This window comes from Aegilops tauschii, chromosome 7 (genome assembly GCF_002575655.3).
Source record: "Aegilops tauschii subsp. strangulata cultivar AL8/78 chromosome 7, Aet v6.0, whole genome shotgun sequence".
In the NCBI taxonomy this organism is placed as follows: Eukaryota; Viridiplantae; Streptophyta; class Magnoliopsida; order Poales; family Poaceae; genus Aegilops; species Aegilops tauschii.
The window spans coordinates 587,282,194-587,309,994 of NC_053041.3; the positions used below are offsets into that span (position 1 = coordinate 587,282,194).

The window sequence follows — 27,801 nt, forward strand, 5'->3', positions numbered from 1 at the left end:
TGCAATCAATATAAGTGATATGATATGGCCATCATCATCTTGTGCTTGTGATCTCCATCTCCGAAGCACCGTCATGATCACCATCGTCACCGGCGCGACACCTTGATCTCCATTGTAGCATCGTTGTCGTCTCGCCAACTATTGCTTTTACGACTATCGCTACCGCTTAGTGATAAAGTAAAACAATTACATGGCGATTGCATTGCATACAATAAAGCGACAACCATATGGCTCCTGCCAGTTGCCGATAACTCGGTTACAAAACATGATCATCTCATACAATAAAATATAGCATCATGTCTTGACCATATCACATCACAACATGCCCTGCAAAAACAAGTTAGACGTCCTCTACTTTGTTGTTGCAAGTTTTACGTGGCTGCTACGGGCTTAGCAAGAACCGTTCTTACCTACGCATCAAAACCACAATGATAGTTTGTCAAGTTGGTGCTGTTTTAACCTTCGCAAGGACCGGGCGTAGCCACACTCGGTTCAACTAAAGTGAGAGAGACAGACATCCGCCAGTCACCTTTAAGCAACGAGTGCTCGCAACGGTGAAACCAGTCTCGCGTAAGCGTACGCGTAATGTCGGTCCGGGCCGCTTCATCTCACAATACCGCTGAACCAAAATATGACATGCTGGTAAGCAGTATGACTTATATCGCCCACAACTCACTTGTGTTCTACTCGTGCATATAACATCAACGCATAAAACCAGGCTCGGATGCCACTTTTGGGGAACATAGTAATTTCAAAAAAAATCTACGCACACGCAAGATCATGGTGATGCATAGCAACGAGAGGGGAGAGTGTTGTCCACGTACCCTCGTAGACCGAAAGCGGAAGCGTTAACACAACGCGTTTGATGTAGTCGTACATCTTCACGATCCGATCGATCAAGTACCGAACGCACGGCAACTCTGGGTTCAGCACACGTTCAGCTTGATGACGTCCCTCGAACTCCGATCCAGCCGAGTGTTCAGCACGACGGCGTGGTGACAATGATGATCTTCTACCGACGCAGGGCTTCGCCTAAGCACCGCTATGATATTATCGAGGTGTAATATGGTGGAGAGGGGCACCGCACACGGCTGAGAGATCAATGATCAATTTTGTGTCTAGAGGTGCCCCCCTGCCCCCGTATATAAAGGAGCGAGGGGGGGTTTGGCCGGCCAAGGGGAGAGGCGCGCCAGGAGGATTCGTACTCCTACCGGGAGTAGGACTCCCCCCCTTTTCCATGTTGGACTAGGAGAGAGGGGGAAGAGGTGGAGGGGAGGAAGGAAAGGGGGGTGCCGCCCCCCTCTCCTTGTCCTATTCGGACTGGGGGGAGGGGCGTGCGGCCCTGCCCTGGCCTCCTCTCCTCTCTTCCACCTAGGCCCACTAAGGCCCATTAAGTTACCGGGGGGTTCCGGTAACCTCCCGGTACTCCGAAAAATCCCGATTTCACCCGGAACACTTCCGATATCCAAACATAGGCTTCCAATATATCAATCTTTATGTCTCGACCATTTCGAGACTCCTCGTCATGTCCGTGATCACATCCGGGACTCCGAACAACCTTCGGTACATCAAAACATATAAACTCATAATATAACTGTCATCGTAACGTTAAGCGTGCGGACCCTACGGGTTCGAGAACTATGTAGACATGACCGAGACACCTCTCCGGTCAATAACCAATAGCGGAACCTGAATGCTCATATTGGCTCCCACATATTATACGAAGATCTTTATCGGTCAGACCGCATAACAACATACGTTGTTCCCTTTGTCATCGGTATGTTACTTGCCCAAGATTCGATCGTCGGTATCTCGATACCTAGTTTAATCTCGTTACCGGCAAGGTTCTTTACTCGTTCCGTAATACATCATCCCGCAACTAACTCATTAGTTACAATGCTTGCAAGGCTTATAGTGATGTGTATTACTGAGTGGGCCCAGAGATACCTCTCCGACAATCGGAGTGACAAATCCTAATCTCGAAATACGCCAACCGAACAAGTACCTTTGGAGACACCTGGAGAGCACCTTTATAATCACCCAGTTACGTTGTGACGTTTGGTAGCACACAAAGTGTTCCTCCGGTAAACGGGAGTTGCATAATCTCATAGTCATAGGAACATGTATAAGTCATGAAGAAAGCAATAGCAACATACTAAACGATCGAGTGCTAAGCTAACGGAATGGGTCAAGTCAATCACATCATTCTCCTAATGATGTGATCCCGTTAATCAAATGACAACTCATGTCTACGGCTAGGAAACATAACCATCTTTGATCAACGAGCTAGTCAAGTAGAGGCATACTAGTGACACTCTGTTTGTCTATGTATTCACACATGTATTATGTTTCCGGTTAATACAATTCTAGCATGAATAATAAACATTTATCATGATATAAGGAAATAAATAATAACTTTATTATTGCCTCTAGGGCATATTTCCTTCATGCTCGTCCTCGAGTAGGTAAATGATAAAAACAGAATTTTTGATGTGGAATGCTACTTGGCATAATTTCAATGTAATTCTTCTTAATTGTGGTATGAATATTCAGATATGAAAGATTCAAGATAAAAGTTTAATATTGACATAAAAATAATAATACTTCAAGCATACTAACTAAGCAATTATGTCTTCTGAAAATAACATGGCCAAAGAAAGTTCATCCCTACAAAATCATATAGTTTAGTCATGCTCCATTTTCGTCACACAAGAATGCTCTCATCATGCACAACCCCGACGACAAGCCAAGCAATTGTTTCATACTTTAGTAATCTCAAACTTTTTCAACGTTCATGCAATACATGAGCGTGAGCCATGGATATAACACTATGGGTGGAATAGAATATAATGATGGGGGTTATGTGGAGAAGACGAAAAAGGAGAAAGTCTCACATCAACGAGGCTAATCAATGAGCTATGGAGATGCCCATCTATTGATGTTAATGCAAGGAGTAGGGATTGCCATGCAACGGATGCACTAGTGCTATAAATATATGAAATCTCAAAAAAAGAAACTAAGTGGGTGTGCATCCAACTTGCTTGCTCATGAAGACCTAGGGCATTTTAGGAAGCCCATTGTTGGAATATAAAAGCCAAGTTCAATAATGAAAAATTCCCACTAGTATATGAAAGTGATAAAACAAGAGACTCTCTATCATGAAGATTATGGTGCTACTTTGAAGCACAAGTGTGGAAAAAGGATAGTAACATTGTCCCTTCTCTCTTTTTCTCTCATTTTTTTGGGCCTTCTTTTTTTTGGCCTTTCTCGTTTTTTTTATTCCGCACTTGGGACAATGCTCTAGAAAATGATGATCATCACACTTTTATTTATTTACAACTCAATGATTACAACTCGATACTAGAACAACGTATGCCTCTATATGAATGCCTCCGGCGGTGTACCGGGATATGCAATGAACCAAGAGTGACATGTATGAAAGAATTATGAACGATGGCTTTGCCACAAATACTATGTCAACTACATGATCATTGAAAGCAATATGACAATGATGAACGTCTCATGATAAACGGAACGGTGCAAAGTTGCATGGCAATATATCTCGGAATGGCTATGGAAATGCCATAATAGGTAGGTATGGTGGCTGTTTTGAGGAAGATATAAGGAGGTTTATGTGTGAAAGAGCGTATCATATCATGGGGTTTGGATGCACCGGCGAAGTTTGCACCAACTCTCAATTTGAGAAAGGGCAATGCACGGTACCGAAGAGGCTAGGAATGGTGGAAAGGTGAGAGTGCGTATAATCCATGGACTCAACATTAGTCATAAAGAACTCACATACTTATTGCAAAAATCTACAAGTCATCAAAAACCAAGCACTACGTGCATGCTCCTAGGGGGATAGATTGGTAGGAAAAGACCATCGCTCGTCCCCGACCGCCACTCATATGGAGGACAATCAAAGAACACCTCATGTTTCAAATTTGTTACATAACGTTTACCATACGTGCATGCTACGGGACTTGCAAGCCTCAACACAAGTATTTCTCAAATTCACAACTACTCAACTAGCACAACTTTGATATGACTACCTCCATGTCTCAAAACAATCATCAAGCATCAAACTTCTCTTAGTATTCAACACACTCATAAGAAAGTTTTTACTAGTCTTGAATACCTAGCATATTAGGATTATTTAAGCAAATTACCATGCTGTTTAAGACTCTCAAAATAATATAAGTGAAGCATGAGAGAATAATAGTTTCTATAAAACAAATCCACCACCGTGCTCTAAAAGATATAAGTGAAGTGCTAGAGCAAAAACTATATAACTCAAAAGATATAAGTGAAGCACATAGAGTATTCTAATAAATTCCGAATCATGTGTGTCTCTCTCAAAAGGTGTGTACATAAAGGATGATTGTGGTAAACTAAAAAGCAAAGACTCAAATTATACAAGACGCTCCAAGCAAAACACATATCATGTGGTGAATAAAAATATAGCTCCAAGTAAAGTTACCGATGGAAGTAGACGAAAGAGGGGATGCCTTCCGGGGCATCCCCAAGCTTTGGATTTTAGGTGTCCTTAGATTATCTTGGGGGTGCCATGGGCATCCCCAAGATTAGGCTCTTGCCACTCCTTGTTCCATAATCCATCAAATCTTTCACCCAAAACTTGAAAACTTCACAACACAAAACATAACAAAAATTCTCGTGAGCTCCGTTAGCGAAAGAAAACAAAACACCACTTCAAGGTACTGTAATGAACTCATTCTTTATTTATATTGGTGTTAAACCTACTGTATTACAACTTCTCTATGGTTTATAAACTATTTTACTAGCCATAGATTCATCAAAATAAGCAAACAACACACGAAAAACAGAATCTGTCAAAAAACAGAACAGTCTGTAGTAATCTGTAACTAACACAAACTTCTGGAACTCCAAAAATTCAGCCAAAATAGGACGACCTAGAAATTTTTTTATTGATCAGCAGCAATTGGAATCAATATTTATCACGTTCTGGTGATTTTTAACAATTATTTTCATGAACAGAAAGTTTCTGGAATTTACAGCAAGATCAAATAACTATCATCCAAGAAGATCCTATAGGTTTAACTTGGCACAAACACTAATTAAAACATAAAAAAAATCTAACCAGAGGCTAGAACAAATATTTATTCCTAAACAGAAGCAAAAAGCAAAAAATAAAACTAAAAATAAAATTGGGTTGCCTCCCAACAAGCGCTATCGTTTAACGCCCTTAGCTAGGCATAATAGCAAGGATAGATCTAGGTATTGCCATCTTTGGTAGGCAATCCATAAGTGGCTCTCATAATAGATTCATAAGGTAATTTTATCTTCTTTCTAGGGAAGTGTTCCATGCCTTTATTTAATGGAAATTGGAATCTAATATTCCCTTCCTTCATATCAATAACTGCACCAATTGTTCTAAGGAAAGGTCTACCAAGAATAATAGGACATGAAGGATTGCAATCTATATCAAGAACAATAAAATCTATGGGCACATAATTCCTATTTGCAACAATAAGAACATCATTAATTCTTCCCATAGGTTTCTTAATAGTGGAATCCGCAAGGTGCAAATTTAGAGAGCAATCATCAAAATCACGGAAACCTAATAAATCGCATAAAGTTTTTGGAATCGTGGAAACACTATAGCACCCAAATCACACAAAGCATAGCATTCATGATCTTTAATTTTAATTTTAATAGTAGGTTCCCACTCATAAAGTTTTCTAGGGATAGAAACTTCCAACTCAAGTTTTTCTTCATAAGATTGCATCAAAGCATCAACGATATGTTTGGTAAAGGCTTTATTTTGACTATAAGCATGAGGAGAATTTAGCACGGATTGCAAGAAGGAAATACAATCTATCAAAGAGCAATTATCATAATTAAATTCCTTGAAATCCAAAATAGTGGGTTCATTAATATCTAATGTTTTGATCTCTTCAATCCCACTTTTATCAATTTTAGCATCAAGATCTAAAAACTCCGAATTTCTGGAACGCCTTCTAGGTAAAGGTGGATCATATTCAGTCCCATCATTATCAAGATTCATATTACAAAACAAAGATTTAATAGGGGACACATCTATAACTTTTAGATCTTCGTCTTTATTTTCATAGAGATTTGAACAACACGCTTTCACAAAGCAATCTTTCTTAGCACGCATCCTAGCGGTTCTTTCTTTGCACTCATCAATGGAAATTCTCATGGCTTTGAGAGACTCATTGATATCATGCTTAGGAGGAATAGATCTAAGTTTTAAAGAATCAACATCAAGAGAAATTCTATCAACGTTCCTAGCCAATTCATCCACTTTGAGCAATTTTTCTTCAAGTAAAGCATTGAAATTCTTTTGTGAATTCATAAATTCCTTAACACTAGTCTCAAATTCAGAAGGCATCTTATTAAAGTTTCCATAAGAATTGTTGTAGGAATTACCATAATTATTAGAGGAATTACTAGGATAAGGCCTAGGATTAAAGTTTCCTCTATACGCGTTGTTACCAAAATTATTCCTACCAACAAAATTCACATCCATGGATTCATTATTATTCTCAATCAAAGTAGACAAAGGCATATCATTAGGATCAGAAGAAACACTCTTAGTATCAAATAATTTCATAAGTTCATCCATCTTTCCACTCAAAACATTAATTTCTTCTATCGCATGCACTTTTTTACTTGTAGATCTTTCAGTGTGTCATTGAGAATAATTAACCATAATATTATCTAGGAGTTTAGTAGCTTCTCCTAAAGTGATTTCCATAAAAGTGCCTCCCGCGGCCGAATCTAAAAGATTTCTAGAAGCAAAATTCAATCCGGCATAAAAATTTTGTATAATCATCCAAAAATTCAAACCATGCGTAGGGCAATTACGTATCATTAATTTCATCCTCTCCCAAGCTTGTGCAACATGTTCATGATCAAGTTGCTTAAAATTCATAATATCGTTTCTAAGAGAGATGATCTTAGCAAGAGGAAAATATTTAGAGATAAAAGCATCTTTGCACTTATTCCAAGAATCAATACTATTTTTAGGCAAAGACGAAAACCAAGCTTTAGCACGATCTCTAAGCGAAAAAGGAAATAGCTTCAATTTAACAATATCATTGTCCACATCTTTCTTCTTTTGCGTATCACACAAATCAACGAAGCTATTTAGATGGGTAGCGGCATCTTCACTAGGAAGGCCGGCGAATTGATCTTTCATGACAAGATTCAACAAAGCAGTATTGATTTCACAAGATTCAGTATCGGTAAGAGGAGCAATCGGAGTGCTAAGGAAATCATTATTGTTGGTATTAGTAAAGTCACATAATTTGGTATTATCTTGAGCCATCGTGGCAAGCAAGCAATCCAACACACGAGCAAACAAGAAGCGAACAAAAAGAGGCGAACGGAAAAGAGAGGGCCAATAAAACGACAAGGGTGAAGTGGGGGAGAGGAAAACGAGAGGCAAATGGCAAATAATGTAATGCGGGAGATAAGGGTTTGTGATGGGTACTTGGTATGTTGACTTTTGCGTAGAGTCCCCGGCAACAGCGCCAGAAATGGCTCGTTGTCGGGAGTCCAAATCTTGACTTGACCTTGCGTAAGCCTCCCCGGCAACGGCAGCCGAAATCCTTCTTGCTACCTCTTGAGCACTGCGTTGGTTTTCCCTTGAAGAGGAAAGGGTGATGCAGCAGAGTAGCGTAAGTATTTCCCTCAGTTTTTGAGAACTAACGTATCAATCCAGTAGGAGGCCACGCACGAGTCCCTTGCACCAACACAAACAAATAAATCCTCGCAACCAACGCAATAAGGGGTTGTCAATCCCTACACGGTCACTTACGAGAGTGAGATCTGATAGATATGATAAGATCATATTTTTGGTATTTTTTATGATAAAGATGCAAAGTAAAGAAAGTAAAATAAAAACGGCGCCAGAAATAGCTTGTTGTCAGGAGATTAATATGATGGAAAATAGACCCGGGGGGCATAGGTTTCACTAGTGGCTTCTCTCAAGAGCATAAGTATTTACGGTGGGTGAACAAATTACTATTGAGCAATTGACAGAATTGAGCATAGTTATGAGAATATCTAGGTATGATCATGTATATAGGCATCACGTCCGAGACAAGTAGACCGACTCCTGCCTGCATCTACTACTATTACTCCACACATCGACCGCTATCCAGCATGCATCTAGAGTATTAAGTTCATAAGAACAGAGTAACGCTTTAAGCAAGATGACATGATGTAGAGGGATAAATTCATGCAATATGATATAAACCCCATCTTGTTATCCTCGATGGCAACAATACAATACGTGCCTTGCTGCCCCTACTGTCACTGGGAAAGGACACCGCAAGATTGAACCCAAAGCTAAGCACTTCTCCCATTGCAAGAAAGATCAATCTAGTAGGCCAAACCAAACTGATAATTCGAAGAGACTTGCAAAGATAACCAATCATACATAAAAGAATTCAGAAGATTCAAATATTGTTCATAGATAAACTTGATCATAAACCCACAATTCATCGGTCTCAACAAACACACCGCAAAAGAAGACTACATCGAATAGATCTCCACGAGAGAGGGGGGAACATTGTATTGAGATCCAAAAAGAGAGAAGAAGCCATCTAGCTAATAACTATGGACCCGAAGGTCTGAGGTAAACTACTCACACATCATCGGAGAGGCTATGGTGTTGATGTAGAAGCCCTCCGTGATCGATGCCCCCTCCGGCGGAGCTCTGGAATAGGCCCCAAGATGGGATCTCACGGGTACATAAGGTTGTGGCGGTGGAATTAGGTTTTTGGCTCCGTATCTGGTAGTTTGGGGGTACGTAGGTATATATAGGAGAAAGGAGTACGTCGGTGGAGCAACGTGGGGCCCATGAGGGTGGAGGGCGCGCCTAGGGGGGTAGGCGCGCCCCCTACCTCGTGGCTTCCTGGTAGCTTTCTTGACGTAGGGTCCAAGTCCTCTGGATCACGTTCGTTCTGAAAATCACGTTCCCGAAGGTTTCATTCCGTTTAGACTCCGTTTGATATTCTTTTTCTGCGAAACTCTGAAATAGGCAAAAAACGGCAATTCTGGGCCGGGCCTCCGGTTAATAGGTTAGCCCCAAAAATAATATAAAAGTGTATAATAAAGCCCAATAATGTCCAAAACAGAATATAATATAGCATGGAGCAATCAAAAATTATAGATACGTTGGAGACGTATCAATGTTATGGTTGTTACATGATGAACCGCATCCGACATAATTATCCATCGCTGATCCAATGCCTACGAGCTTTTCACATACTGTCCTTTGTTTAGCTACTTTACCGTTGCCACTGTTACAATTACTACAAAGCTGCTACTGTTACCATTGCCACCTTTACCGTTATTTCCATATTACTTTGCTACTAAATACTTTGCTGCAGATATTAAGTTATCCAGGTGTGGTTGAATTGACAACTCAACTGCTAATACTTGAGAATATTCTTTGGCTCCCCTTGTGTCGAATCAATAAATTTGGGTTGAATACTCTACCTTCGAAAACTGTTGCGATCCCCTATACTTGTGGGTTATCATTCCTCTCATATCACGGTTTCCTAAATCTCGAAAGCTTCATCCACACCAAACTCAACAAGAACTCGTGAGATAAGTTAGTATAAACCAATGCAAAAACCTTATCATTCTCTACTGTAGCAAATCACAAAAATTATTATTCAACATTGCATACTAAATGCCTCTGCATATTTAATACTCCTATCCTCAAATAGAATCATTAAGCAAGCAAACATATGCAAACAATGCAAACATAACAGCAATCTGCCAAAACAGTACAGTCTGTAAAGAATGCAAGATTCATCATACTTCCCTAACTCCAAAAATTATTGAAGTCGGTAACACTGTAGAAAATTTATCAGAGCTCAATATTCAAAAAGTTTCAACATTTTATCATTTTCTGACTTTTCTAGGGAATTTTTGCAACAGCGGTAAACTTTCTGTTTTGAAACAGCAACATGTATACTTGCAAAATAAGCATGGTAAGGGCTATCCTTGACATTTTTATTGAAAATAAAGATGCAAAAAATTATTCTAAATAACAGCAAGCAAATCCTAGCAAAATAAAATGACACTCCAAGCAAAACACATATCATGTGGTGAATAAAAATATAGCTTCAAGTAAAGTTACCGATGAACGAAGACGAAAGAGGGGATGCCATCCAGGGCATCCCCAAGCTTAGGTAATTGTTGTCCTTGAATATTACCTTGTTGTGCCTTGGGCATCCCCAAGCTTAGGCTCTTGCCACTTCTTATTCCATAGTCCATCGAATCTTTACCCAAAACTTGAAAACTTCACAACACAAAACTCAATAGAAAACTCGTAAGCTCCGTTAGTATAAGAAAATAAATCACCACTTTTGGTACTGTTGTGAACTCATTCTAAATTCATATTGGGGTAATATCTACTGTATTCCAACTTCTCTATGGTTTATACCCTCCGATACTACTCATAGATTCATCAAAATAAGCAAACAACACATAGAAAACAGAATGTGTCAAAAACAGAACGGTCTGTAGTAATCTGTAACTCTCGAATACTTCTGTAACCCCAAAAATCCTACCAAATTAGGAAAACCTGAGCAATTTGTGTACCAATCCAGAGCAAAAAGAATCAGATCAGAAGCACGTTTCTGTGAACTATCAAAACTAATTTACTGGGCGCAAAAGTTTCTGATTTTCAGCAGGATCAACACAACTATCACCGTAAGCTATCCTAAAGGTCTTACTTGGCACTTTATTGGAACAAAAGCTATAAAACATGATTACTACAGTAGCATAATCATGTGAAAACACAAAAACAGTAATGGCAAATATTGGGTTGTCTCCCAACAAGCGCTTTTCTTTAATGCATTTTAGCTAGGCATGATAATTTCAATGATGCTCGCATAAAAGATAAGAATTGAAACATAAAGAGAGCATCATGAAGCATATTACTAACACGTTTAAGTCTAACCCACTTCCTATGCATAGGGATTTTGTGAGCAAACAACTTATGGGAACAATAATCAACTAGCATAGGAAGGCAAAACAAGCATAACTTTAAAACTTTAAGCACATAGAGAGGAAACTTGGTATTATTGCAATTCCTACAAGCATATATTCCTCCCTCATAATAATTTTCAGTAGTATCATGAATGAATTCAACAATATAACTATCACATAAATCATTCTTTCATGATCTACAAGCATACAAATTTTATTACTCTCCACATAAGCAAATTTCTTCTCATGAATAGTAGTGGAAGCAAACTCAACAAAATAACTATCATGTGAACCATAGTCCAATTGAAAATTAAAATCATGATAACAAGTTTCATGGTTATGTTTATTCTTTATGGCATACGTGTCATCACGATAATCATCATAAATAGGAGGCATGCTTTCATCATAATAAATTTGCTCATCAAAACTTGGGGGACAAAAAATATCATCTTCATCAAACATAGCTTCCCCAAGCTTGTGGCTTTGCATATCATTAGCATCATAGGTATTCAAAGAATTCATACTAACAACATTGCAATCATGCTCATCATTCACATATTTTATGCCAAGCATTCTATGTAATTCTTCTTCTAGTACTTGAGTACAATTTTCCTTCCCATCATTTTCACGAAAGACATTAAAAAGATGAAGCATATGAGGCACCCTTAATTCCATTTTTTTGTAATTTTTTTTATAAACTAAACTAGTGATAAAACAAGAAACTAAAAGATTCAATTGCAAGATCTAAAGATATACCTTCAAGCACTCACCTCCCCGGCAACGGCGCCAGAAAAGAGCTTGATGTCTACTACGCAACCTTCTTCTTGTAGACGTTGTTGGGCCTCCAAGTGCAGAGGTTTGTAGGACAGTAACAAATTTCCCTCAAGTGGATGACCTAAGGTTTATCAATCCGTGGGAGGTGTAGGACGAAGATGGTCTCCCTCAAACAACCCTGCAACCAAATAACAAAGAGTCTCTTGTGTCCCCAACACACCCAATACAATGCCAATTTTATAGGTGCACTAGTTCGGCGAAGAGATGGTGATACAAGTGCAATATGGATGATAGATATAGGTTTTTGTAATCTAAAAATATAAAAACAGCAAGGTAACTAATGATAAAAGTGAGCGAAAACGGTATTGCAATGCTAGGAAACAAGGCCTAGGGTTCATACTTTCACTAGTGCAAGTTCTCTCAACAATAATAACATAACTGGATCATATAACTATCCCTCAACATGCAACAAAGAGTCACTCCAAAGTCACTAATAGCGGAGAACAAACGAAGAGATTATTGTAGGGTACGAAACCACCTTAAAGTTATCCTTTCTGATCAATCTATTCAAGAGTCCGTAGCAAAATAACAAGAAGCTATTTTTTCCGTTCAATCTATCCTAGAGTTCGTACTAGAATAACACCTTAAGACACAAATCAACCAAAACCCTAATGTCACCTAGATACTCCAATGTCACCTCAAGTATCCGTGGGTATGATTATACGATATGCATCACACAATCTCAGATTCATCTATTCAACCAACACAAAGAACTTCAAAGAGTGCCCCAAAGTTTCTACCGGAGAGTCAAGACGAAAACGTGTGCCAACCCCTATGCATAAGTTCACAAGGTCACTGAACTCGCAAGTTGATCACCAAAACATACATCAAGTAGATCACATGAATATCCCATTATCACCACAGATAAGCACATGCAAGATGATAACCCACAAGTATAGGGGATCAATTGTAGCCTCTTTCGATAAGTAAGGGTGTCGAACCCAACGAGGAGCTAAAGGTAGAACAAATATCCCCTCAAGTTCTATCGACCACCGATACAACTCTACGCACGCTTGACGTTCGCTTTACCTAGAACAAGTATGAAACTAGAAGTGCTTTGTAGGTGTTTTTGGATAAGTTTGCAAGATAATAAAGAGCGCGTAAATAAAAAGTAGGGGCTGTTTAGATAAAGACACAACTAAATTAGTTTTAGTAGAGAGCTTTTTGTCACGAGAAAGTTATTTGTCCCTAGGCAATCGATAACTAGACCGGTAATCGTTATTGCAATTTTATTAGAGGGAGAGGCATAAGCTAACATACTTTTTCTACTTGGATCATATGCACTTATGATTGGAACTCTAGCAAGCGTCCGCAACTACTAAAGATCATTAAGGTAAAACCCAACCATATCATTATAAGGCATCAAGTCCTCTTTACTCCCATACGCAAACAACCTACTTACTCTGGTATGTGCTTCTGTCACTCACGCCACCCACCATAAGCAAATCATGAACATATTGCAAACCCTACAGCGGGGATCCCTCACGCTTGCGCGACACGGAGAGCACCATAGGACAGCACCAATAATAAAACATGCAACTCAAACCAATCACGATCATCAATTAACACATAGGACAAAACGGATCTACTCAAACATCATAGGATAGCCATACATCATTGGGAAATAATATATAGCGTTGAGCACCATGTTTAATTAGAGATTACAACGGGCAAAAGAGGGGATACACCGCTGCATAGAGGGGGGAAGAGTTGGTGATGACGGCGTGAAGTTGTTGGTGTAGATTGCGGTGACGATGATGGCCCCGGCGGCACTCCGGTGCCACCGGAAGCGAGGGGGAGAGAGCCCCCCTCCTTCTTCTTCTTCCTTGACCTTCTCCCTAGGTGGGAGAAGGGTTTCCCCTCTGGTCCATGGTCTCCATGGCGTGGGAGGGGCGAGAGCCCCTCCAAGATTGGATCTGTCTCTCTGTCTCTCTCTATTTCTGCGCTCCTGGTTTCTGCCCTTTCACCGTTTCGTATATATCCGGAGATTCGTAACTCCGGTTGGATTGAAACCTTCGCCAAGATTTTTTTCCGAAAATTAACTTTCTTGCGGCCAAAGAAGAGCAGCAACCGCCTTACGGGGTGCCCACGAGGGTCAGGGGCGCGCCTAGGGGGGCAAGCGCGCGCCCTACCTCGTGGCCCCCTCGGGCACCGTCTCGCGTTGATTCTTCTTCCCATATTTCACAAATATTCCAAAAATATTCTCCGTCCGTTTTTATCCCGTTTGGACTCCGTTTGATATGGGTTTTCTGCGAAACATAAAACATGCAACAAACAGGAACTGGCACTGGGCACTGGATCAATATGTTAGTCCCAAAAATAATATAAAAAGTTGCCAAAAGTATATGAAAGTTGTAGAATATTGGCATGAAACAATCAACAATTATAGATACGACGGAGACGTATCACAAGACATACATCAAGTGTTCTCAAATCCTTAAAGACTCAATCCGATAAGATAACTTCAAAGGGAAAACTCAATCCATTACAAGAGAGTAGAGGGGGAGAAACATCATATGATCCAACTATAATAGCAAAGCTCGCGATACATCAAGATCGTGGCAAATCAAGAACACGAGAGAGAGAGATCAAACACATAGCTACTGGTACATACCCTCAACCCCGAGGATGAACTACTCCCTCCTCGTCATGGAGAGCGCCGGGATGATGAAGATGGCCACCGGAGAGGGATTCCCCCCTCCGGCAAGGTGCCGGAACAGGGTCCCGATTAGTTTTTGGTGGCTACAGAGGCTTGCGGCGGCGGAACTCCCGATCTAGGTTATGTTCTGGAAGTTTTGGTATATATAAGAGGTGTTGGCGTCGGGAACAAGTCAGGGGGGTCTCCGGGGCGGCCACGAGGTAGGGGGGGCGCCCCCACCCTCGTGGTGGCCTCGGGACTCTTCTGGTCCATCTCCGATGCTCCGTGGGCTTCTTCAGGTCCAAAAATGATCTCCGTGAAATTTCAGGTCAATTGGACTCCGTTTGGTATTCCTTTTCTGCGATACTTAAAAACAAGGGAAACACAGAAACTGACACTGGGCTCTAGGTTAATTGGTTAGTCCCAAAAATCATATAAAATAGCATATAAATGCATATAAAACATCCTAGATGGATAATATAATAGCATGAAACAATAAAAAATTATAGATACGTTGGAGACGTATCATGGAGCAGCATTCAATGTGACGCATCGACGACTTGGAGTCTCGGCGGCAGGGTCTCTGCGACGGATGTGTGATGGTGGACGCGCGTAGGGAGGAGGCGTTCTCTGAAGCGGTGGGGCGTCGACGACAGGCCTGGCAAAGTCGATGCGTCAGTACTTGCTCTGAAGATGGATAGGTGGAAGACGGCGGCGACAACCTCTGAGAGTGCATCAGACCAGTGTGTGTCCCAAACCTGGCATGGGGCTTGGTTGGGGCCTCCGGCATTAGATGTTAGGCTTTAGTGCAAGGTCTGTTTAGTATTCGGCTCGGACAATCGGCACCCCTTCATCAAGTGGATAAGAGTAGCGACAGATGTTGCCAAGCCGGTGGCTTCATACTTACTGATATATTACTTTATAAAGTTTTTGTGAATAATTAATAAAATTGTTGCATGCATCGCCCATATATAGAGGCCGGTGATCATCCTCCTTTTCAAAAAGGTCCTTTAAAATACTTTTTCTGGTCCAGAAAAATAAGATGGTGAAACTGTGGCTTACACATGGAAAATGCCTTCATCTTGAAGCTATCAATATACCCTCTCATTGAGTAAATCAATTTTCCATGCGACAATGCTATTCGGCTGACGTTCGTTGAGAGGGATGACAAATCAAACATTTTTTATGAGATACTTCCTTAAAGCTAGTACAAAGTTGAGTCATCTATTTTGAAACGGAGCGGAGTAACTTATATTTTGCGAGGATGTAAATTTTAATTTGTAAGCACCACAAATCCTGACAAAAACTGAACCGAAGCGTTGTCTAATTAAATTTGTCATCCTTGACCAACACAATTTGCCATCAAAATCGTTCGCAATTGCCATCCAACGAACGTTCGCCGGTCAAGCCGGTCCTTTTCCATGCCCCTCACTTCCCACTACCCCCGGTCTTCCGCCGTGAACGGCTGAACGCCAATCGCCGGCGCGAGCGCGCGACCATTCCCTTCCTCCCGCCGCGTCGGCCTCCACCTCCGCACGGACCGCACCTACTCCCCAGGTACCACCTCCCTCTTCTTTTTGACCGCGGCGCCGTCCTACCCCTAGTCCCTCTCCCCGGCCGCCGCTTCCACTGGATAGGATAAGCAGGGTCCGGCTCGTCGGGGCCCAAATCCGGCCGCCGGAGCACGGAACAGCCCGGATTGGTCCTCTTAGCTGACGCCGGAAGACCAACCTATCGACCTCGCGCACGCTGGGAGGCTAGCCGTTGCCCTCGCTGCCTCCTCCGTCGGCGCGACTCGCAAGCAAGGCCGCGACCAGAAGCACGCCCAGCGGAGGCATCTACACCACTGGCGCGGTGAGTCATCCCTTGCCGCCTCCATTAGACGGCCTAACTCTTGAACTATCTATCTAGTTGTTTTAAATTTGCTTGTATGAACTAGCCTATGCTATGTATGAACTATCCTAGTAGTTTTAAGAAGAACTAGATAGCGCGGACTATATGTTTTAAATCGAGTTGGAAATCCGGCAAAGTTTACGAGATCTGTTTTGCCGATCCATCCGCCGTCCCGCAAATTTTGTTTACAGGATACTGTAAACGACATTTGCAGGACAGCGGTATACGGGATCTGGTAGAGATGCTCTAACCTGCAATTGTTCCCACGCAGAAACGTTCCATCTCCAGCAGAGAAGAAATTTCAGCTGCAATCACTCTCCGGTCTTTCGCCATGGAAAATGCCTGCACAAGCCTCAACCAGGTGGCCCGCTCGGCGCGGCTGCTCAACATCGACGGCTTCAGCCTGACCGCAGGCATGGGCGGCGACTACTGCCTCAAGTCGTCATGGACTGTCGATGGGTACGAGCTGGAAGTCCTTATCTATCCGGGCACCACATGGGTGGCTCTGAAACTCGTCTTCCTCAGCGAAGCCCGCACACAGTGGGGCGTGAGGGCGAGCATGGCCTGTCAGCTGGTGGATCTCAGCAGGGAGCTTGAACCGTATCATGAGTACGGTGTGTCAGAAACCTTCCATCACCCCCAAGACTTCGGGGCACTGGTCTTCATGGACAGAAATAAGATACCATCCGGTTATATCAAGGATGATATGCTGACTCTGCGATGCGCGATCACGGTACTCAAGGAGTTACCAGTGCCAACCATCCCAGCTGAAGAAGTGGTCGCACCACCATCCACCAACTTGCACCAGCACCTCGGCGAACTCCTGCAGAGCGAGATGGGAGCCGATGTCACTTTTCTTGCGTGCGACGAGTCGTTTGCTGCACACAAGTACATACTTGCCACAAGGTCTCCGGTTTTCAAGGCCCGGTTCTTCGGAGACATGAAGGACAAGTGCTCAGCACGCGTGGAGATCAAGGACATGGAGGCGGCGGCATTCAGCGCCATGCTGCACTTCATCTACACTGACACGGTGCCTGATCTTGACCGACCGCTCGAGGAGGTGACGACGATGGCTCAACATTTGCTTGTGGCCGCTGACATGTATGGGCTTGAGAGGCTCAAGCTGATTTGTGAAATAAAGCTCTCTGGTGGCATCACTGTCGACGCCGCAGCGACCACTCTTGCTTTGGCGGAGCAGCACAGTCGCTTGAAGCTCAAGGCCAAATGTCTCGAGTTTATCGTCAGCACGCCTGCTGTTCTTGAGGCTGTGCTGGCGACAAATGGGTATAAGCACCTTGAAGAAAGCTGCCCTTTGGTCCTCACCGAGCTTCTCAAGTCTGTCCATGTGAGTAAGAGTTGAAGGGTAGCATAGTGCATAGTCTCTTTTTGTGCTTGCATCCATGTGTGGTGTAGTAAAGCTTATGTCTGCATTTACGTAAAATGGAAAACTTGTGTGCATCTATATATGTTATGTTATAAGCAACTTAACGCTTTCATTGCTCCTCCAGTTTAGATGTAATTTAGTATAACGTCGTCCAAGATTTGGTTGAATGCTTGTCCAAATTAGTACAAGGTGATAAATAAAGTTGGATGATCCAGAGCGTGTATAGTTTTGTACATGATTTGCACAGCCGCAGCCACACAATCCAGGTCTCCGCGGCGGATCCAGCAAGTCTCGTCCGGATGGCGTGCGCTGCCAGATCTGTGGTAAGTCCGGGCATACAGCACATGCTCCCGGCTCACACAAATATTTTTCATCCTTTAAGAAAGTCAAAATATATTTTTTTGATGCTGCAACGGCGGGCTTACGCCGGCCTGAACGAATATATTAAATCAACGTGAACTTACAACCAGGTGAAGAGGAGGTACAAGGTGAGAGAGGGGGGGGGGGGGGGGGGGGGGGGGGGGGGGAAGGTGATGGGGAAAAAACAGAAAAGTTACATTCTCCCAGCTAAGAGCAACACCATTGATCTCCACTCTAGGAGAAGAGACTTCTTTAGCTCGGAGGAGCATCTATTAGACCATAACATGAGATCGTCCGCGCAGGCGCGGAGCAGCTTGTACGCATCCTGTGTTTCAGCTCTGAACACTTTAGCATTTCTTCGCTTCCAGATATTCCACAGGATAGCGATGATCACTGTAGATCGGACTTTGTCATTCATCAATGAGCCACAGCATGTTGCAATGGAGTTGGGCGTAGTATGGCAGAGAGAGTTGAGCTCAGCCCAAATCTGACGAGTTTGAGCACACGTGAAAAGCAGGTGGTTGATAGACTCGGAGTTGTTACAGAAGGGGCAAGAGGCCGTGGTCGCAATGCCCCTCCTGAATCTTCGTTCGTTGGTGTAGAGCCTGTCTTTGTGCGCTAGCCATAGGAACAGCCGGCACTTGTTTGGGGCATAGTTCTTCCAGATTGCAGGCGCCATCGGGTCCATCGGCCGGTCCATCCATATATAGAGCCCCGTAAGCTAAGGACGTGGTCAGAGGTTTACCTTCGAGCCTGCTGATTCTCCGGTCAGGTACCTGTTCATTCAAGGAAAACATGGCAAGGATAGAGCGGATAGATTCGAGGTCTCTCTCTGCAGCATGCGAGAGTCGAGGGGCGAGGTAGGTGTTTAGTTGTGGGTGGGCTAGAACAGCTGGAACGGAAGCATTAGGTCTAAGAGTGTGGGAAAAAATGGCCGGGAACTGAACCGCTAGAGTGGTGGTGTGATTAGGGATCCATAAGTCTAGCCAGAATGCCGTGGAGCGACCATCGCCAGGGATTACCCTGGTGATGGCACGGAGCAGAGGAAGACCCTTTGCTATGTCGCGCCAGATGACAGTGTCAAGACGCGCTGGGTCGCCGAGGTCACGGCGGTGGCTCCATCCGTAGTGTTAGACCGCTGACTGTGCTCAGCCCACGATCTACGCACGATCCCGGTGCACGTACTGCTTTCAGTTGGGCGCTGCCCTCCTATATGTAATCCCACCTGTACTCTGTATGGAATCAAGGAAAGTACTCAATCAGTTTACATGGTATCAGATAAGTCTCCCACGATCCTCTCCTAAACTCCAGCGCCATGACCAACCCCGGCGCCGGCAATCCCTCCCAACCGGCCGCCGGCAGCCACACTATTCCGGCGACCTCCTCCACTACTACCCTCACTATCCCCTCTCTCTCCTTCAGCGACACAATCACCGATGTGACTCCCTTCATCCCCATTGTTCTTGATCTCCATAGCAGGAACTACTACCACTGGCGCCACTTGTTCGAGATCCACCTCGGCCACTGCTCGCTGCTTCACCACATCTCCGACGCCTCTCCTCCCGAGCCGCACAATCCTCGCTGGCTCAAAGACGATCTCGCCATAATCCAGTGGCTTTACACGCGCATCTCCACCGAGCTGTTCAACCTCGTCGTAAGGACGGCGCCACCGCACGTGACATCTGGATAGAGCTCCGGCGTCTCTTTCAGGACAACCGCGACGCCCGCATCTCGGCCCTCAACGTCGAGCTCCGCACCATCACCCAGGGCGATCGTCCTGTTGGCGTCTTCTGTCAACAGATCAAGGCGATTGGCGATGAACTCCGGGAACTCGGGGAAACCGTTGCCGATCGCTCTCTTCTTCACGCTCTCATGGGCACGCTGGACGAGCAGTTCGCGCAGCAGGCGTCGCTGATTCCTCTGCTTCGCCCCCTTCCGTCTCTGTCCGAGGCGAGGTCGATGCTGCAGCTCGAGGAGCAAACCCGGCGCGCAAGATCGGAGCTCCGCGTCTCTTCCACACCGCCGCCAATCCTGCTCCGTCGCCACCAGCATCATCCTCGGCGCCGCCCACCCCGCAGCCGCCTCCCGGATGGCGTCCAAGTCCAAATTACAAGGGCAAAAACCCGGTCTATCGACCGCCCAAGCAGCACTCGTCGGCTTCCTCGTCGTCATCCGCGCCTCCACCGCTGGCGCCTCCATCGGCGCCAACGCCACCGGCGCCCCCGGCTTCTTCAACATGGCGGCCTACTGCTGATCCCTGGACGGGGCTCGTTCAGGCATGGCCGATGCCCTGGACCGTGCCTTCCCCCTACGGTGCTCCTCCTGCATACAGTGGAGCCTGGGCGCCCGGCATGCGTCCCTCCGTCGGGGCTCCCGGCCTTCTTGGCTCCCGGCCACCGCCGCATGCGTACACGGCCTATGCCCCTCTGTACCAATCTTCGGCGCCTCCATCAGCACCACCTCCGTACCTCTACGGCGCTCCTACAACAGGTTGGGATCTTGCTGGTCCATTGGCGTCGCCGTCTGCATCTCCCCACCAGCTGGCGCCCCCTGCTACAACTTCGGCACCACCAACCTGGGATCAAGCTGCTCTCATCGCCGCCCTGAACTCACTTACCACCCAGGACACAGGTACGGAGTGGATTTTTGATTCCGGTGCATCTTCGCATATGTCTGCATCATCTAGTACGCTGTCATCCATCCATCCCTCCATTCTATTTCCCTCTATCACCATTGGTGATGGCTCTACTGTACCCGTTTCATGCGTCGGCACCACCTCTCTTTCATTTTCTCGCTCACCCCTTCTTATTCGTGAGGTTCTGGTCGCTCCTGCTTTAATTAAAAACCTGATCTCTGTCCGTCGTTTTACCATAGATAACCAAGTTTCTGTTGAGTTTGATCCCTTTGGGTTGTCTGTGAAGGATCTCCACAGCAAGGCGGTGATAGCTCGGTTCAATAGCTCTGGCGATCTCTACACCATCAACGGCGCATCCACTCCATCCCTCACCTCAAGCCATGCATGCCTCCGTCACTCTATGGCATCGCCGTTTCGGTCATCCCAACGCCACCACCACTACAAAGCTTCTTCAAGAGTTCCAACTCCCGCATGATCGAGGCTCTCATGACGCATCTCTCTGTCACGCGTGTCAGTTGGGCAAACATGTTCGCTTGCCCTTTAGTACATCTACTACTACTAGCACTTTTCCTTTTGAGTTGTTGCATTGTGACTTATGGACCTCGCCTATCCCTAGTGTGTCTGGTTTTAAGTACTATCTTGTAATCGTGGATGATCATTCTCACTATATTTGGACCTTTCCCATTCGCTCTAAATCTGATGTTCACCCACTCTTTGTAAATTTTCAGCGCTATGTTTATACACACTTCTCCCTTCCCATTCGCTTTTTGCAATGTGACAATGATAAAGAATTTGACAACACTCGCAACAGAGAATTCTTCTTACAACATGGCATTCTCCTTCGCTGTTCTTGCCCATACACTTCATCTCAAAACGGAAAAGCGGAGCTATCCCTTCGTACCATTAACGACATCCTGCGCACTCTTCTCATCCAGGCCTCCATGCCGCCTCATTTTTGGGCCGAAGCGCTTCGTCACGCCACATATCTTCTTAACATTCGCCCCACCACCACCAGCCCCAAGTCTTCCCCGTACGAATCCTTATTTCTAGCCCCACCCTCCTACAACAGCCTACGCAATTTTGGCTGCCTCTGTTTTCCAAACATTAGCTCCACAGCCTCCCACAAGCTCTCCCCTCGTTCCTTGCCCTGCGTATTCCTCGGTTACTCTGATTCGCACAAAGGATGTCGTTGTCTTGACATACAAACTGGTCGCGTTTATATTTCTCGCCATGTCACATTCGACGAAACCATCTTTCCCTTTGTGTTCCACACCCCGCCAGATTTTTCTGCTCCAATCACTACATCCTCCAACCCCAACTCGGCCTCCATGCATGGCCTGCATGGCCCTGTTCACGTGGTCACATCGCCGTCCCTACCAGCCCCCACTATCTCTATCGATCCCCGTGCCCCCTCCACTGCTTTCGCGCCCAGGAGGCCATCCTCTCCGGGATCCACCCCGCCTCCCTCCAATGACCGTCTTCCCATGGCATCCACTGGCCAATCCGCCCCCTCCTCCCCAGATTCTCCTGCCACCTCTCCCTCCACAGATTCGCCTGGGCCCGCCACTACATCCATGCATGCAACTTTGTCCCCCACCCATGCAACCTCTCCTACGCACTCTGATTGCTCGTCACCACCGCATCCACACGTCCCGCCTTCTCCTCCATCTTCTACGTCCCAGCCACACCATCCATTACCACCCGCTGCCGTACCAGTACCTATTACCACTAATGATCACACCATGCATACTCGCGCCAAATCAGGATTCCGCCAACTAGCTAAACGCCTCAACCTCACCGCTTCATCCACTTCTCTCTCCCCCATACCACACTCTTACAAAGCCGCTCTTATTGACCCCAACTGGTTCCACGCAATGAAGGAGGAGTATGACGCTCTTCTGCAGAACAACACATGGTCTCTTGTTGCACGCCCAGCCGATGCTAATGTTGTTTCCGGCAAGTGGGTTTTTCGGCACAACTTCAACTCCGACGGGTCTCTCTCTCGCTACAAAGCTCGTTGGGTTTGCCGCGGTGACTCTCAGCAAGCCGGCATTGACTTCGACGAAACTTTCTCGCCTGTCGTTAAGCCCAGCACAATTCATGTGGTTCTTAGTCTTGCCGTTTCCTCTTCTTGGCCCATTCACCAATTGGATGTGAAGAATGCTTTCTTGCACGGCACTCTCAACAAAACCGTTTTCTGCCGTCAGCCTCTTGGATTCACTAACCCATCCTTCCCTGACCATGTGTGCCACCTTCAAAAATCGCTCTACGGTCTCAAACAGGCGCCCCGGGCTTGGTTTCAACGTTTTGCCACATTTCTTCACACCATCGGTTTTCAACCTTCTCGTTCTAACTCTTCCCTCTTTATTCTCAAAACAGACACACACATTGCATATCTCCTCTTATATGTAGATGACATCGTGCTCACCGCTTCTTCTGACTCTTTTCTTTCCACCATCATCCATTCCCTTCGCCACGAGTTCAGCATGACCGACCTTAGGCCTCTTCATCACTTTCTCGGCATTGCGGTCTCTCGTTCCTCCTCCGGCCTTTTTCTTTCTCAGCGTCAATATGCAATCGATCTTCCCTCCAAGGCCGGCATGTCCGACTACCATCCCTCTCGCACTCCAGCTGAAACGGGTTCTAAACTTTCCTGCGATGGCGAGCCCTTCTCTGATCCCACACTCTACCACAGCCTCACCGAAGCCCTTCAGTACATGACTCTAACTCGTCCTGAGCTCACCTACGCAGTCCAACAAGCCTGTTTATACATGCATGACCCGCGTATTCCTCACTACAATCATGTTAAACGCATTTTGCGTTACCTCGAAGGAACTCTTGATCATGGTCTTTCCATCACACCTTCCTCTCCCACCACTCTCACAGCGTATTTTGATGCAGACTGGGTTGGCTGTCCGGATACTCGTCGATCCACTTCTGGTTATTGTGTGTATCTGGGTGATAACTTGATTTCATGGTCTTCGAAGAGACAGCTCACTGTTTCTAGGTCATCCGCTGAAGCTGAATATCGCTCCGTCGCCCATGCCGTCGCCGAAACCGTCTGGCTTCGTCACCTTCTCAGCGAGCTCCACCGGCCTCTCCATCAAGCTACCGTCGTTTATTGTGATAATATCTCCGCTGTGTACATGTCATGTAACCCTGTACAGCATCGTCGTACTAAACACATAGAGATAGACATACACTTTGTTAGGGAGAAGGTCGCTCTAGGGGATGTCCGTGTTCTGCATGTCCCCACCAGCGCGCAATTTGCCGACATCTTCACCAAGGGACTGCCAACTGCTTCCTTCCTCGACATTCGAGCCAGTCTCAACGTCGTCGAGCCCTCCGCTGACACTGCGGGGGGGGGGGGGGGGTGTTAGACCGCTGACTGTGCTCAGCCCACGATCTACGCACGATCCCCGTGCACGTACTGCTTTCGGTTGGGCGCTGCCCTCCTATATGTAATCCCACCTGTACTCTGTATGGAATCAAGGAAAGTACTCAATCAGTTTACACGTAGGTGGAGGCCAGGTGGTTTGGCTCGGAGGTTATGCAGTGTGAGTGAATTTTGAGCAATTGTTTGAGGAGAAGACACTGGTTGAACTGATGCAACGACAGAAACCCAAGACCCCCACGAGAGAAGGGAGCACAGACCGCATCCCACGCAACTTTACACTGACCCCCAGAGATCATATCCTGTCCTGCCCAGAAGAAAGCCCGGCAGCGACTATCGATGGCCTGGATTGTACCTAGAGGAAGCAGAAGGGCAGACATCGCATAGAGTGGGAGGGCACGTAGGACCGCCCGCACTAGGATGGCCCTGCCGGCTAAGGAAAGCAGCAGACCCCGCCAACCAGCGAGTCTCCGATCCACTTTGTCTATGATGAAGAAAAAAGCCGATAGGTTAAGCTTGTGAGTGGAGAGAGGTAGGCCCAGGTAGCTTTGAGGGAAGGTGGCCACAGGGCAGCCCAGCACCGCAGCCATAGAGGAGGCGAGAGCATCATCCACATGAATAGGGGCGAAGGTGCTCTTGTGAAAATTTATCTGAAGCCCGGTGGCGGCCGAGAATTCTAGTAGAATTGATTTGAGGTGAATTAATTGCTCCAAGCTAGCCTGAAGGATAATTAGAGTATCATCGGCGTACTGAAGGACTGGGCATGGGAGAGAGCTGTCTAGAGGATGGTGAAGGAGCCCCGAAGCCGATGCGTGCAGAATAAGACGCTGAAGAATGTCAGCGATGAGGATAAATAGGTACGGGGACATGGAGTCGCCCTGGCGCAGACCTTTTTTGCAGTGAAACCAGGGCCCAGGGGTCCCGTTTAGGAGCACAGAGGATTGGCTCGATCTGTTTAGTTGAGTTGATCTATCCAGGAGCACCAAAGAGGGTGGAAACCTTTCGCCTGCAAGACGGCCGTGATGGCCTCCCAAGATATTGAGTCAAAGGCTTTTTGGACAATAGCAGCCTTTTTGCGCTTGAAGCAAGACTGGACGATATCTGCAGCATGCGTGAAATTGTCTGCGATCCCTCTACCCCGGACAAAACCAGATTGGTCATGGTGGATCATATGGTTGATGGAAGGTTGAGTCCGATTAGAGAGGCATTTGGAGGTGATTTTTATAGCGCAATTTTGCAGGGACACAGGGCGGTAGCTCCCTGGTTCATTGGCGCCAATTTTCTTGGGGATGAGAACTATGAAAGCTTTGTTGATCCGTTTAAGATCCGCGGAGCAGCTGTGGAACCCGTGCAGCAGACTGAGAAGGTCAGTTTTAACCAAATCCCAGTTGGCTTTAAAGAAGGCAGGGCCTAAGCCATCCGGTCCCGGGCTGGCGTTGTCATTCATGCCCCAAAGAGCGGTTTTGGAAAGCTCATAAAGCTGCTTCTTCAGCTCATTCCTGTTTATTCTCTTCAGCTCATTCCTGTTTATTCTATGCAAACCAGAAACCAATGCATTTTCTAACAAAATGTTGCAGATTCATAGTTCCCTCTGATATCTGCATCTGACATTTTCTCGTTGCAAATTGTTTCATTATCCGTCTCCTTATAAGCTTATCTGATACATAACCAGTGTGTGCAGGGCTTGGCAAGAACCTTGTTTCCAGTGTTGTTAAGACTTCTTTTTCGACAAAGGGCAAGTTTAGTGTTTGTTTTGATGCCTTATCCAGGTATGGATTCTTCCTGATCAGGTCCACTTGAAGGTTTTGACTTTCGGTTTGTGAAATTTTTCGCCCCAGAGCGAGATGGCCGATTTTCGGCCATTTTCAAAAGTTCGGCCTAAATTTGACCCAAATTTGACCAAATTTTGACAAAAATCCATTTTTTCGCCGGAAGGTATTTTTCGCCCCCGGCCGAGATAGCCGAAATTCGGCCGAAATTCAAAACTCGGTTGAACAAGCCTTGACTGTTCGAAAGTCGATGATTTCCAAACTCCACGAATATAATTGATGGTATGGCAGCCATGCAACTTTGTTATTTGTAGATGCTAAGAATTTATCAAATGAATGTTATCTGTCATGTGCAAGCAGCTCATTTACAGCTTATAGTATTATTCTTCTTTAGAAATGACATATGTGATGCATCGACTCTTATTACAAGAAGCCAGAAATTTAATTATGAAAAAAAATCCATATTTTTATGTTGTTTACTTTTTTGGTGCCTTTAGAGCATCTCCAGCCGTCCCCCCAAGACGCCCCCCCCCCTCCCCCAAGCCACTTTTTGGGCTCCGGCAGTAAAAAAAAGCTCCCACTCGCGCCCCCAAAGCCCCACTTTTCGCCGGATTTGGAGAAAACTGACGCTGGCAAACCCACCCCAAACCCAGCCCCCTGGGGGGCAACTGGGTGTGCCGGTAGTTTCTTTTTTTTTTTGCGGTTGGCCCACCCTCCACCTCCCTCTCGCCTCTCTTTTCATCTGGGCCCCACCCACGTGCCCTCACCCTCTCTCCTCTCTTTTCCTCTCTCCCCTCCCATGCCTCTCTCTCTCTCGAGCGCGCCGACGAGGCCCCGACCCTGCCGCCCAAGCCGCGGCGCCCCTCTCCTCCGACCCCTCCTCCTTCCCAGCCGGCATCCGCCACCCGCCGCCGCCTCAACGACTCCGCCCTCGGCCATCGCCGCCGCCCGAGCAACGAGCAGCCGTCCGACTTCGGCGCCGCCGCGGACGGGCCGCCGACGCCATTCCCATGGGCCATGGGACGTCACATCCGTCGAGGGCGAGGCCGGTGCAGGCGCTGCAGCCGCACGCCGACCGTGGTGTACGCGCTGGCGCCCAAGTTCCGGGAGGTGCGCGAGTTCGTCGTCACCAACCGGCACTCGTTCGACGACCACACCCCGGACGCGTGGATGAACCCGGTGCTGCCTGACTGCGCGGCGTGCGGGGAGAAGCGACCTGCAGCGCCGCCTCAACGAGCGTTCCGGCCTCGCCGGCCTGGGCGCGAACGGGCGAGGAGGACCGCGGCGTGGAAGGAGGGCACCGTGAGTGCGACCTTGTCGGCGAGGCCCGCGCCAAGGAGCTCGCGGCGGACGGTGGCGGGCGTCCTCGACGGTGCTGGAGACGGTGGCGTACGCCGGTGTCGAGCTGCGGGGTGCCGCCACGCGTCCTCGGAATGCATCTTGGGTGGGGGGACAGCTGGGAAATTTTGCCTCCCCAAGCCAAAAATTCCGCCGGCGCGACCCCAAGCGGCGAAAAAAAGACCTCCTGGGGGCGCCAACGAGTGGAGATGCTCTTATGCTATAGATCATAACTGGGGATGCCAGTGGGCAACACGAAGCATGCATATCACTATGGTTAAAGTAGACTCTATATTAAGTTCAAGTGGAAAATTGCAGTATATTGTGCAGGCTTTGTGGATTACCCAGCCTGCATTTGTTTTGTAGCTGTACATATATAAATTGCATAACATGAAGTTATTTCAAGGCGACGTCCCGAAGGTGGCACCAACCACGATCAGCGTGGACGGTAGAAAAGTAGGATAATAGGTGTGGGGATCCAAGACATTTTGTAGGTTGTCTCTGAATGTAGTGTCTCAGCTATGAGACAATGTTGGGTGC

At 46.1% G+C, this 27,801-nt stretch overlaps 2 protein-coding genes across 2 annotated transcripts; one reads left to right on the forward strand and one right to left on the reverse strand.

Annotated features, from left to right (window-relative positions):
- Positions 1-15,911: 15,911 nt before the first annotated feature.
- Positions 15,912-17,986, forward strand: LOC109747906 (BTB/POZ and MATH domain-containing protein 1). Its single transcript, XM_020306954.3, has 2 exons — positions 15,912-16,342; positions 16,653-17,986. The coding sequence occupies exon 2, from the start codon at positions 16,713-16,715 to the stop codon at positions 17,739-17,741; it is 1,029 nt and encodes a 342-aa protein (XP_020162543.1). The 5' UTR covers positions 15,912-16,342; positions 16,653-16,712; the 3' UTR covers positions 17,742-17,986.
- Positions 17,987-18,318: 332 nt separating this feature from the next.
- LOC141027447 (uncharacterized) lies at positions 18,319-18,813 on the reverse strand. Its single transcript, XM_073504478.1, has one exon. The coding sequence runs from the start codon at positions 18,811-18,813 to the stop codon at positions 18,319-18,321; it is 495 nt and encodes a 164-aa protein (XP_073360579.1).
- Positions 18,814-27,801: the final 8,988 nt, after the last annotated feature.

Coding starts and splice junctions, on each gene's coding strand:
- LOC141027447 (XM_073504478.1), bottom strand. CDS start 18,813: ATGGACCCGATGGCGCCTGCAATCTGGAAGAACTATGCCCCAAACAAG.
- LOC109747906 (XM_020306954.3), top strand. CDS start 16,713: ATGGAAAATGCCTGCACAAGCCTCAACCAGGTGGCCCGCTCGGCGCGG.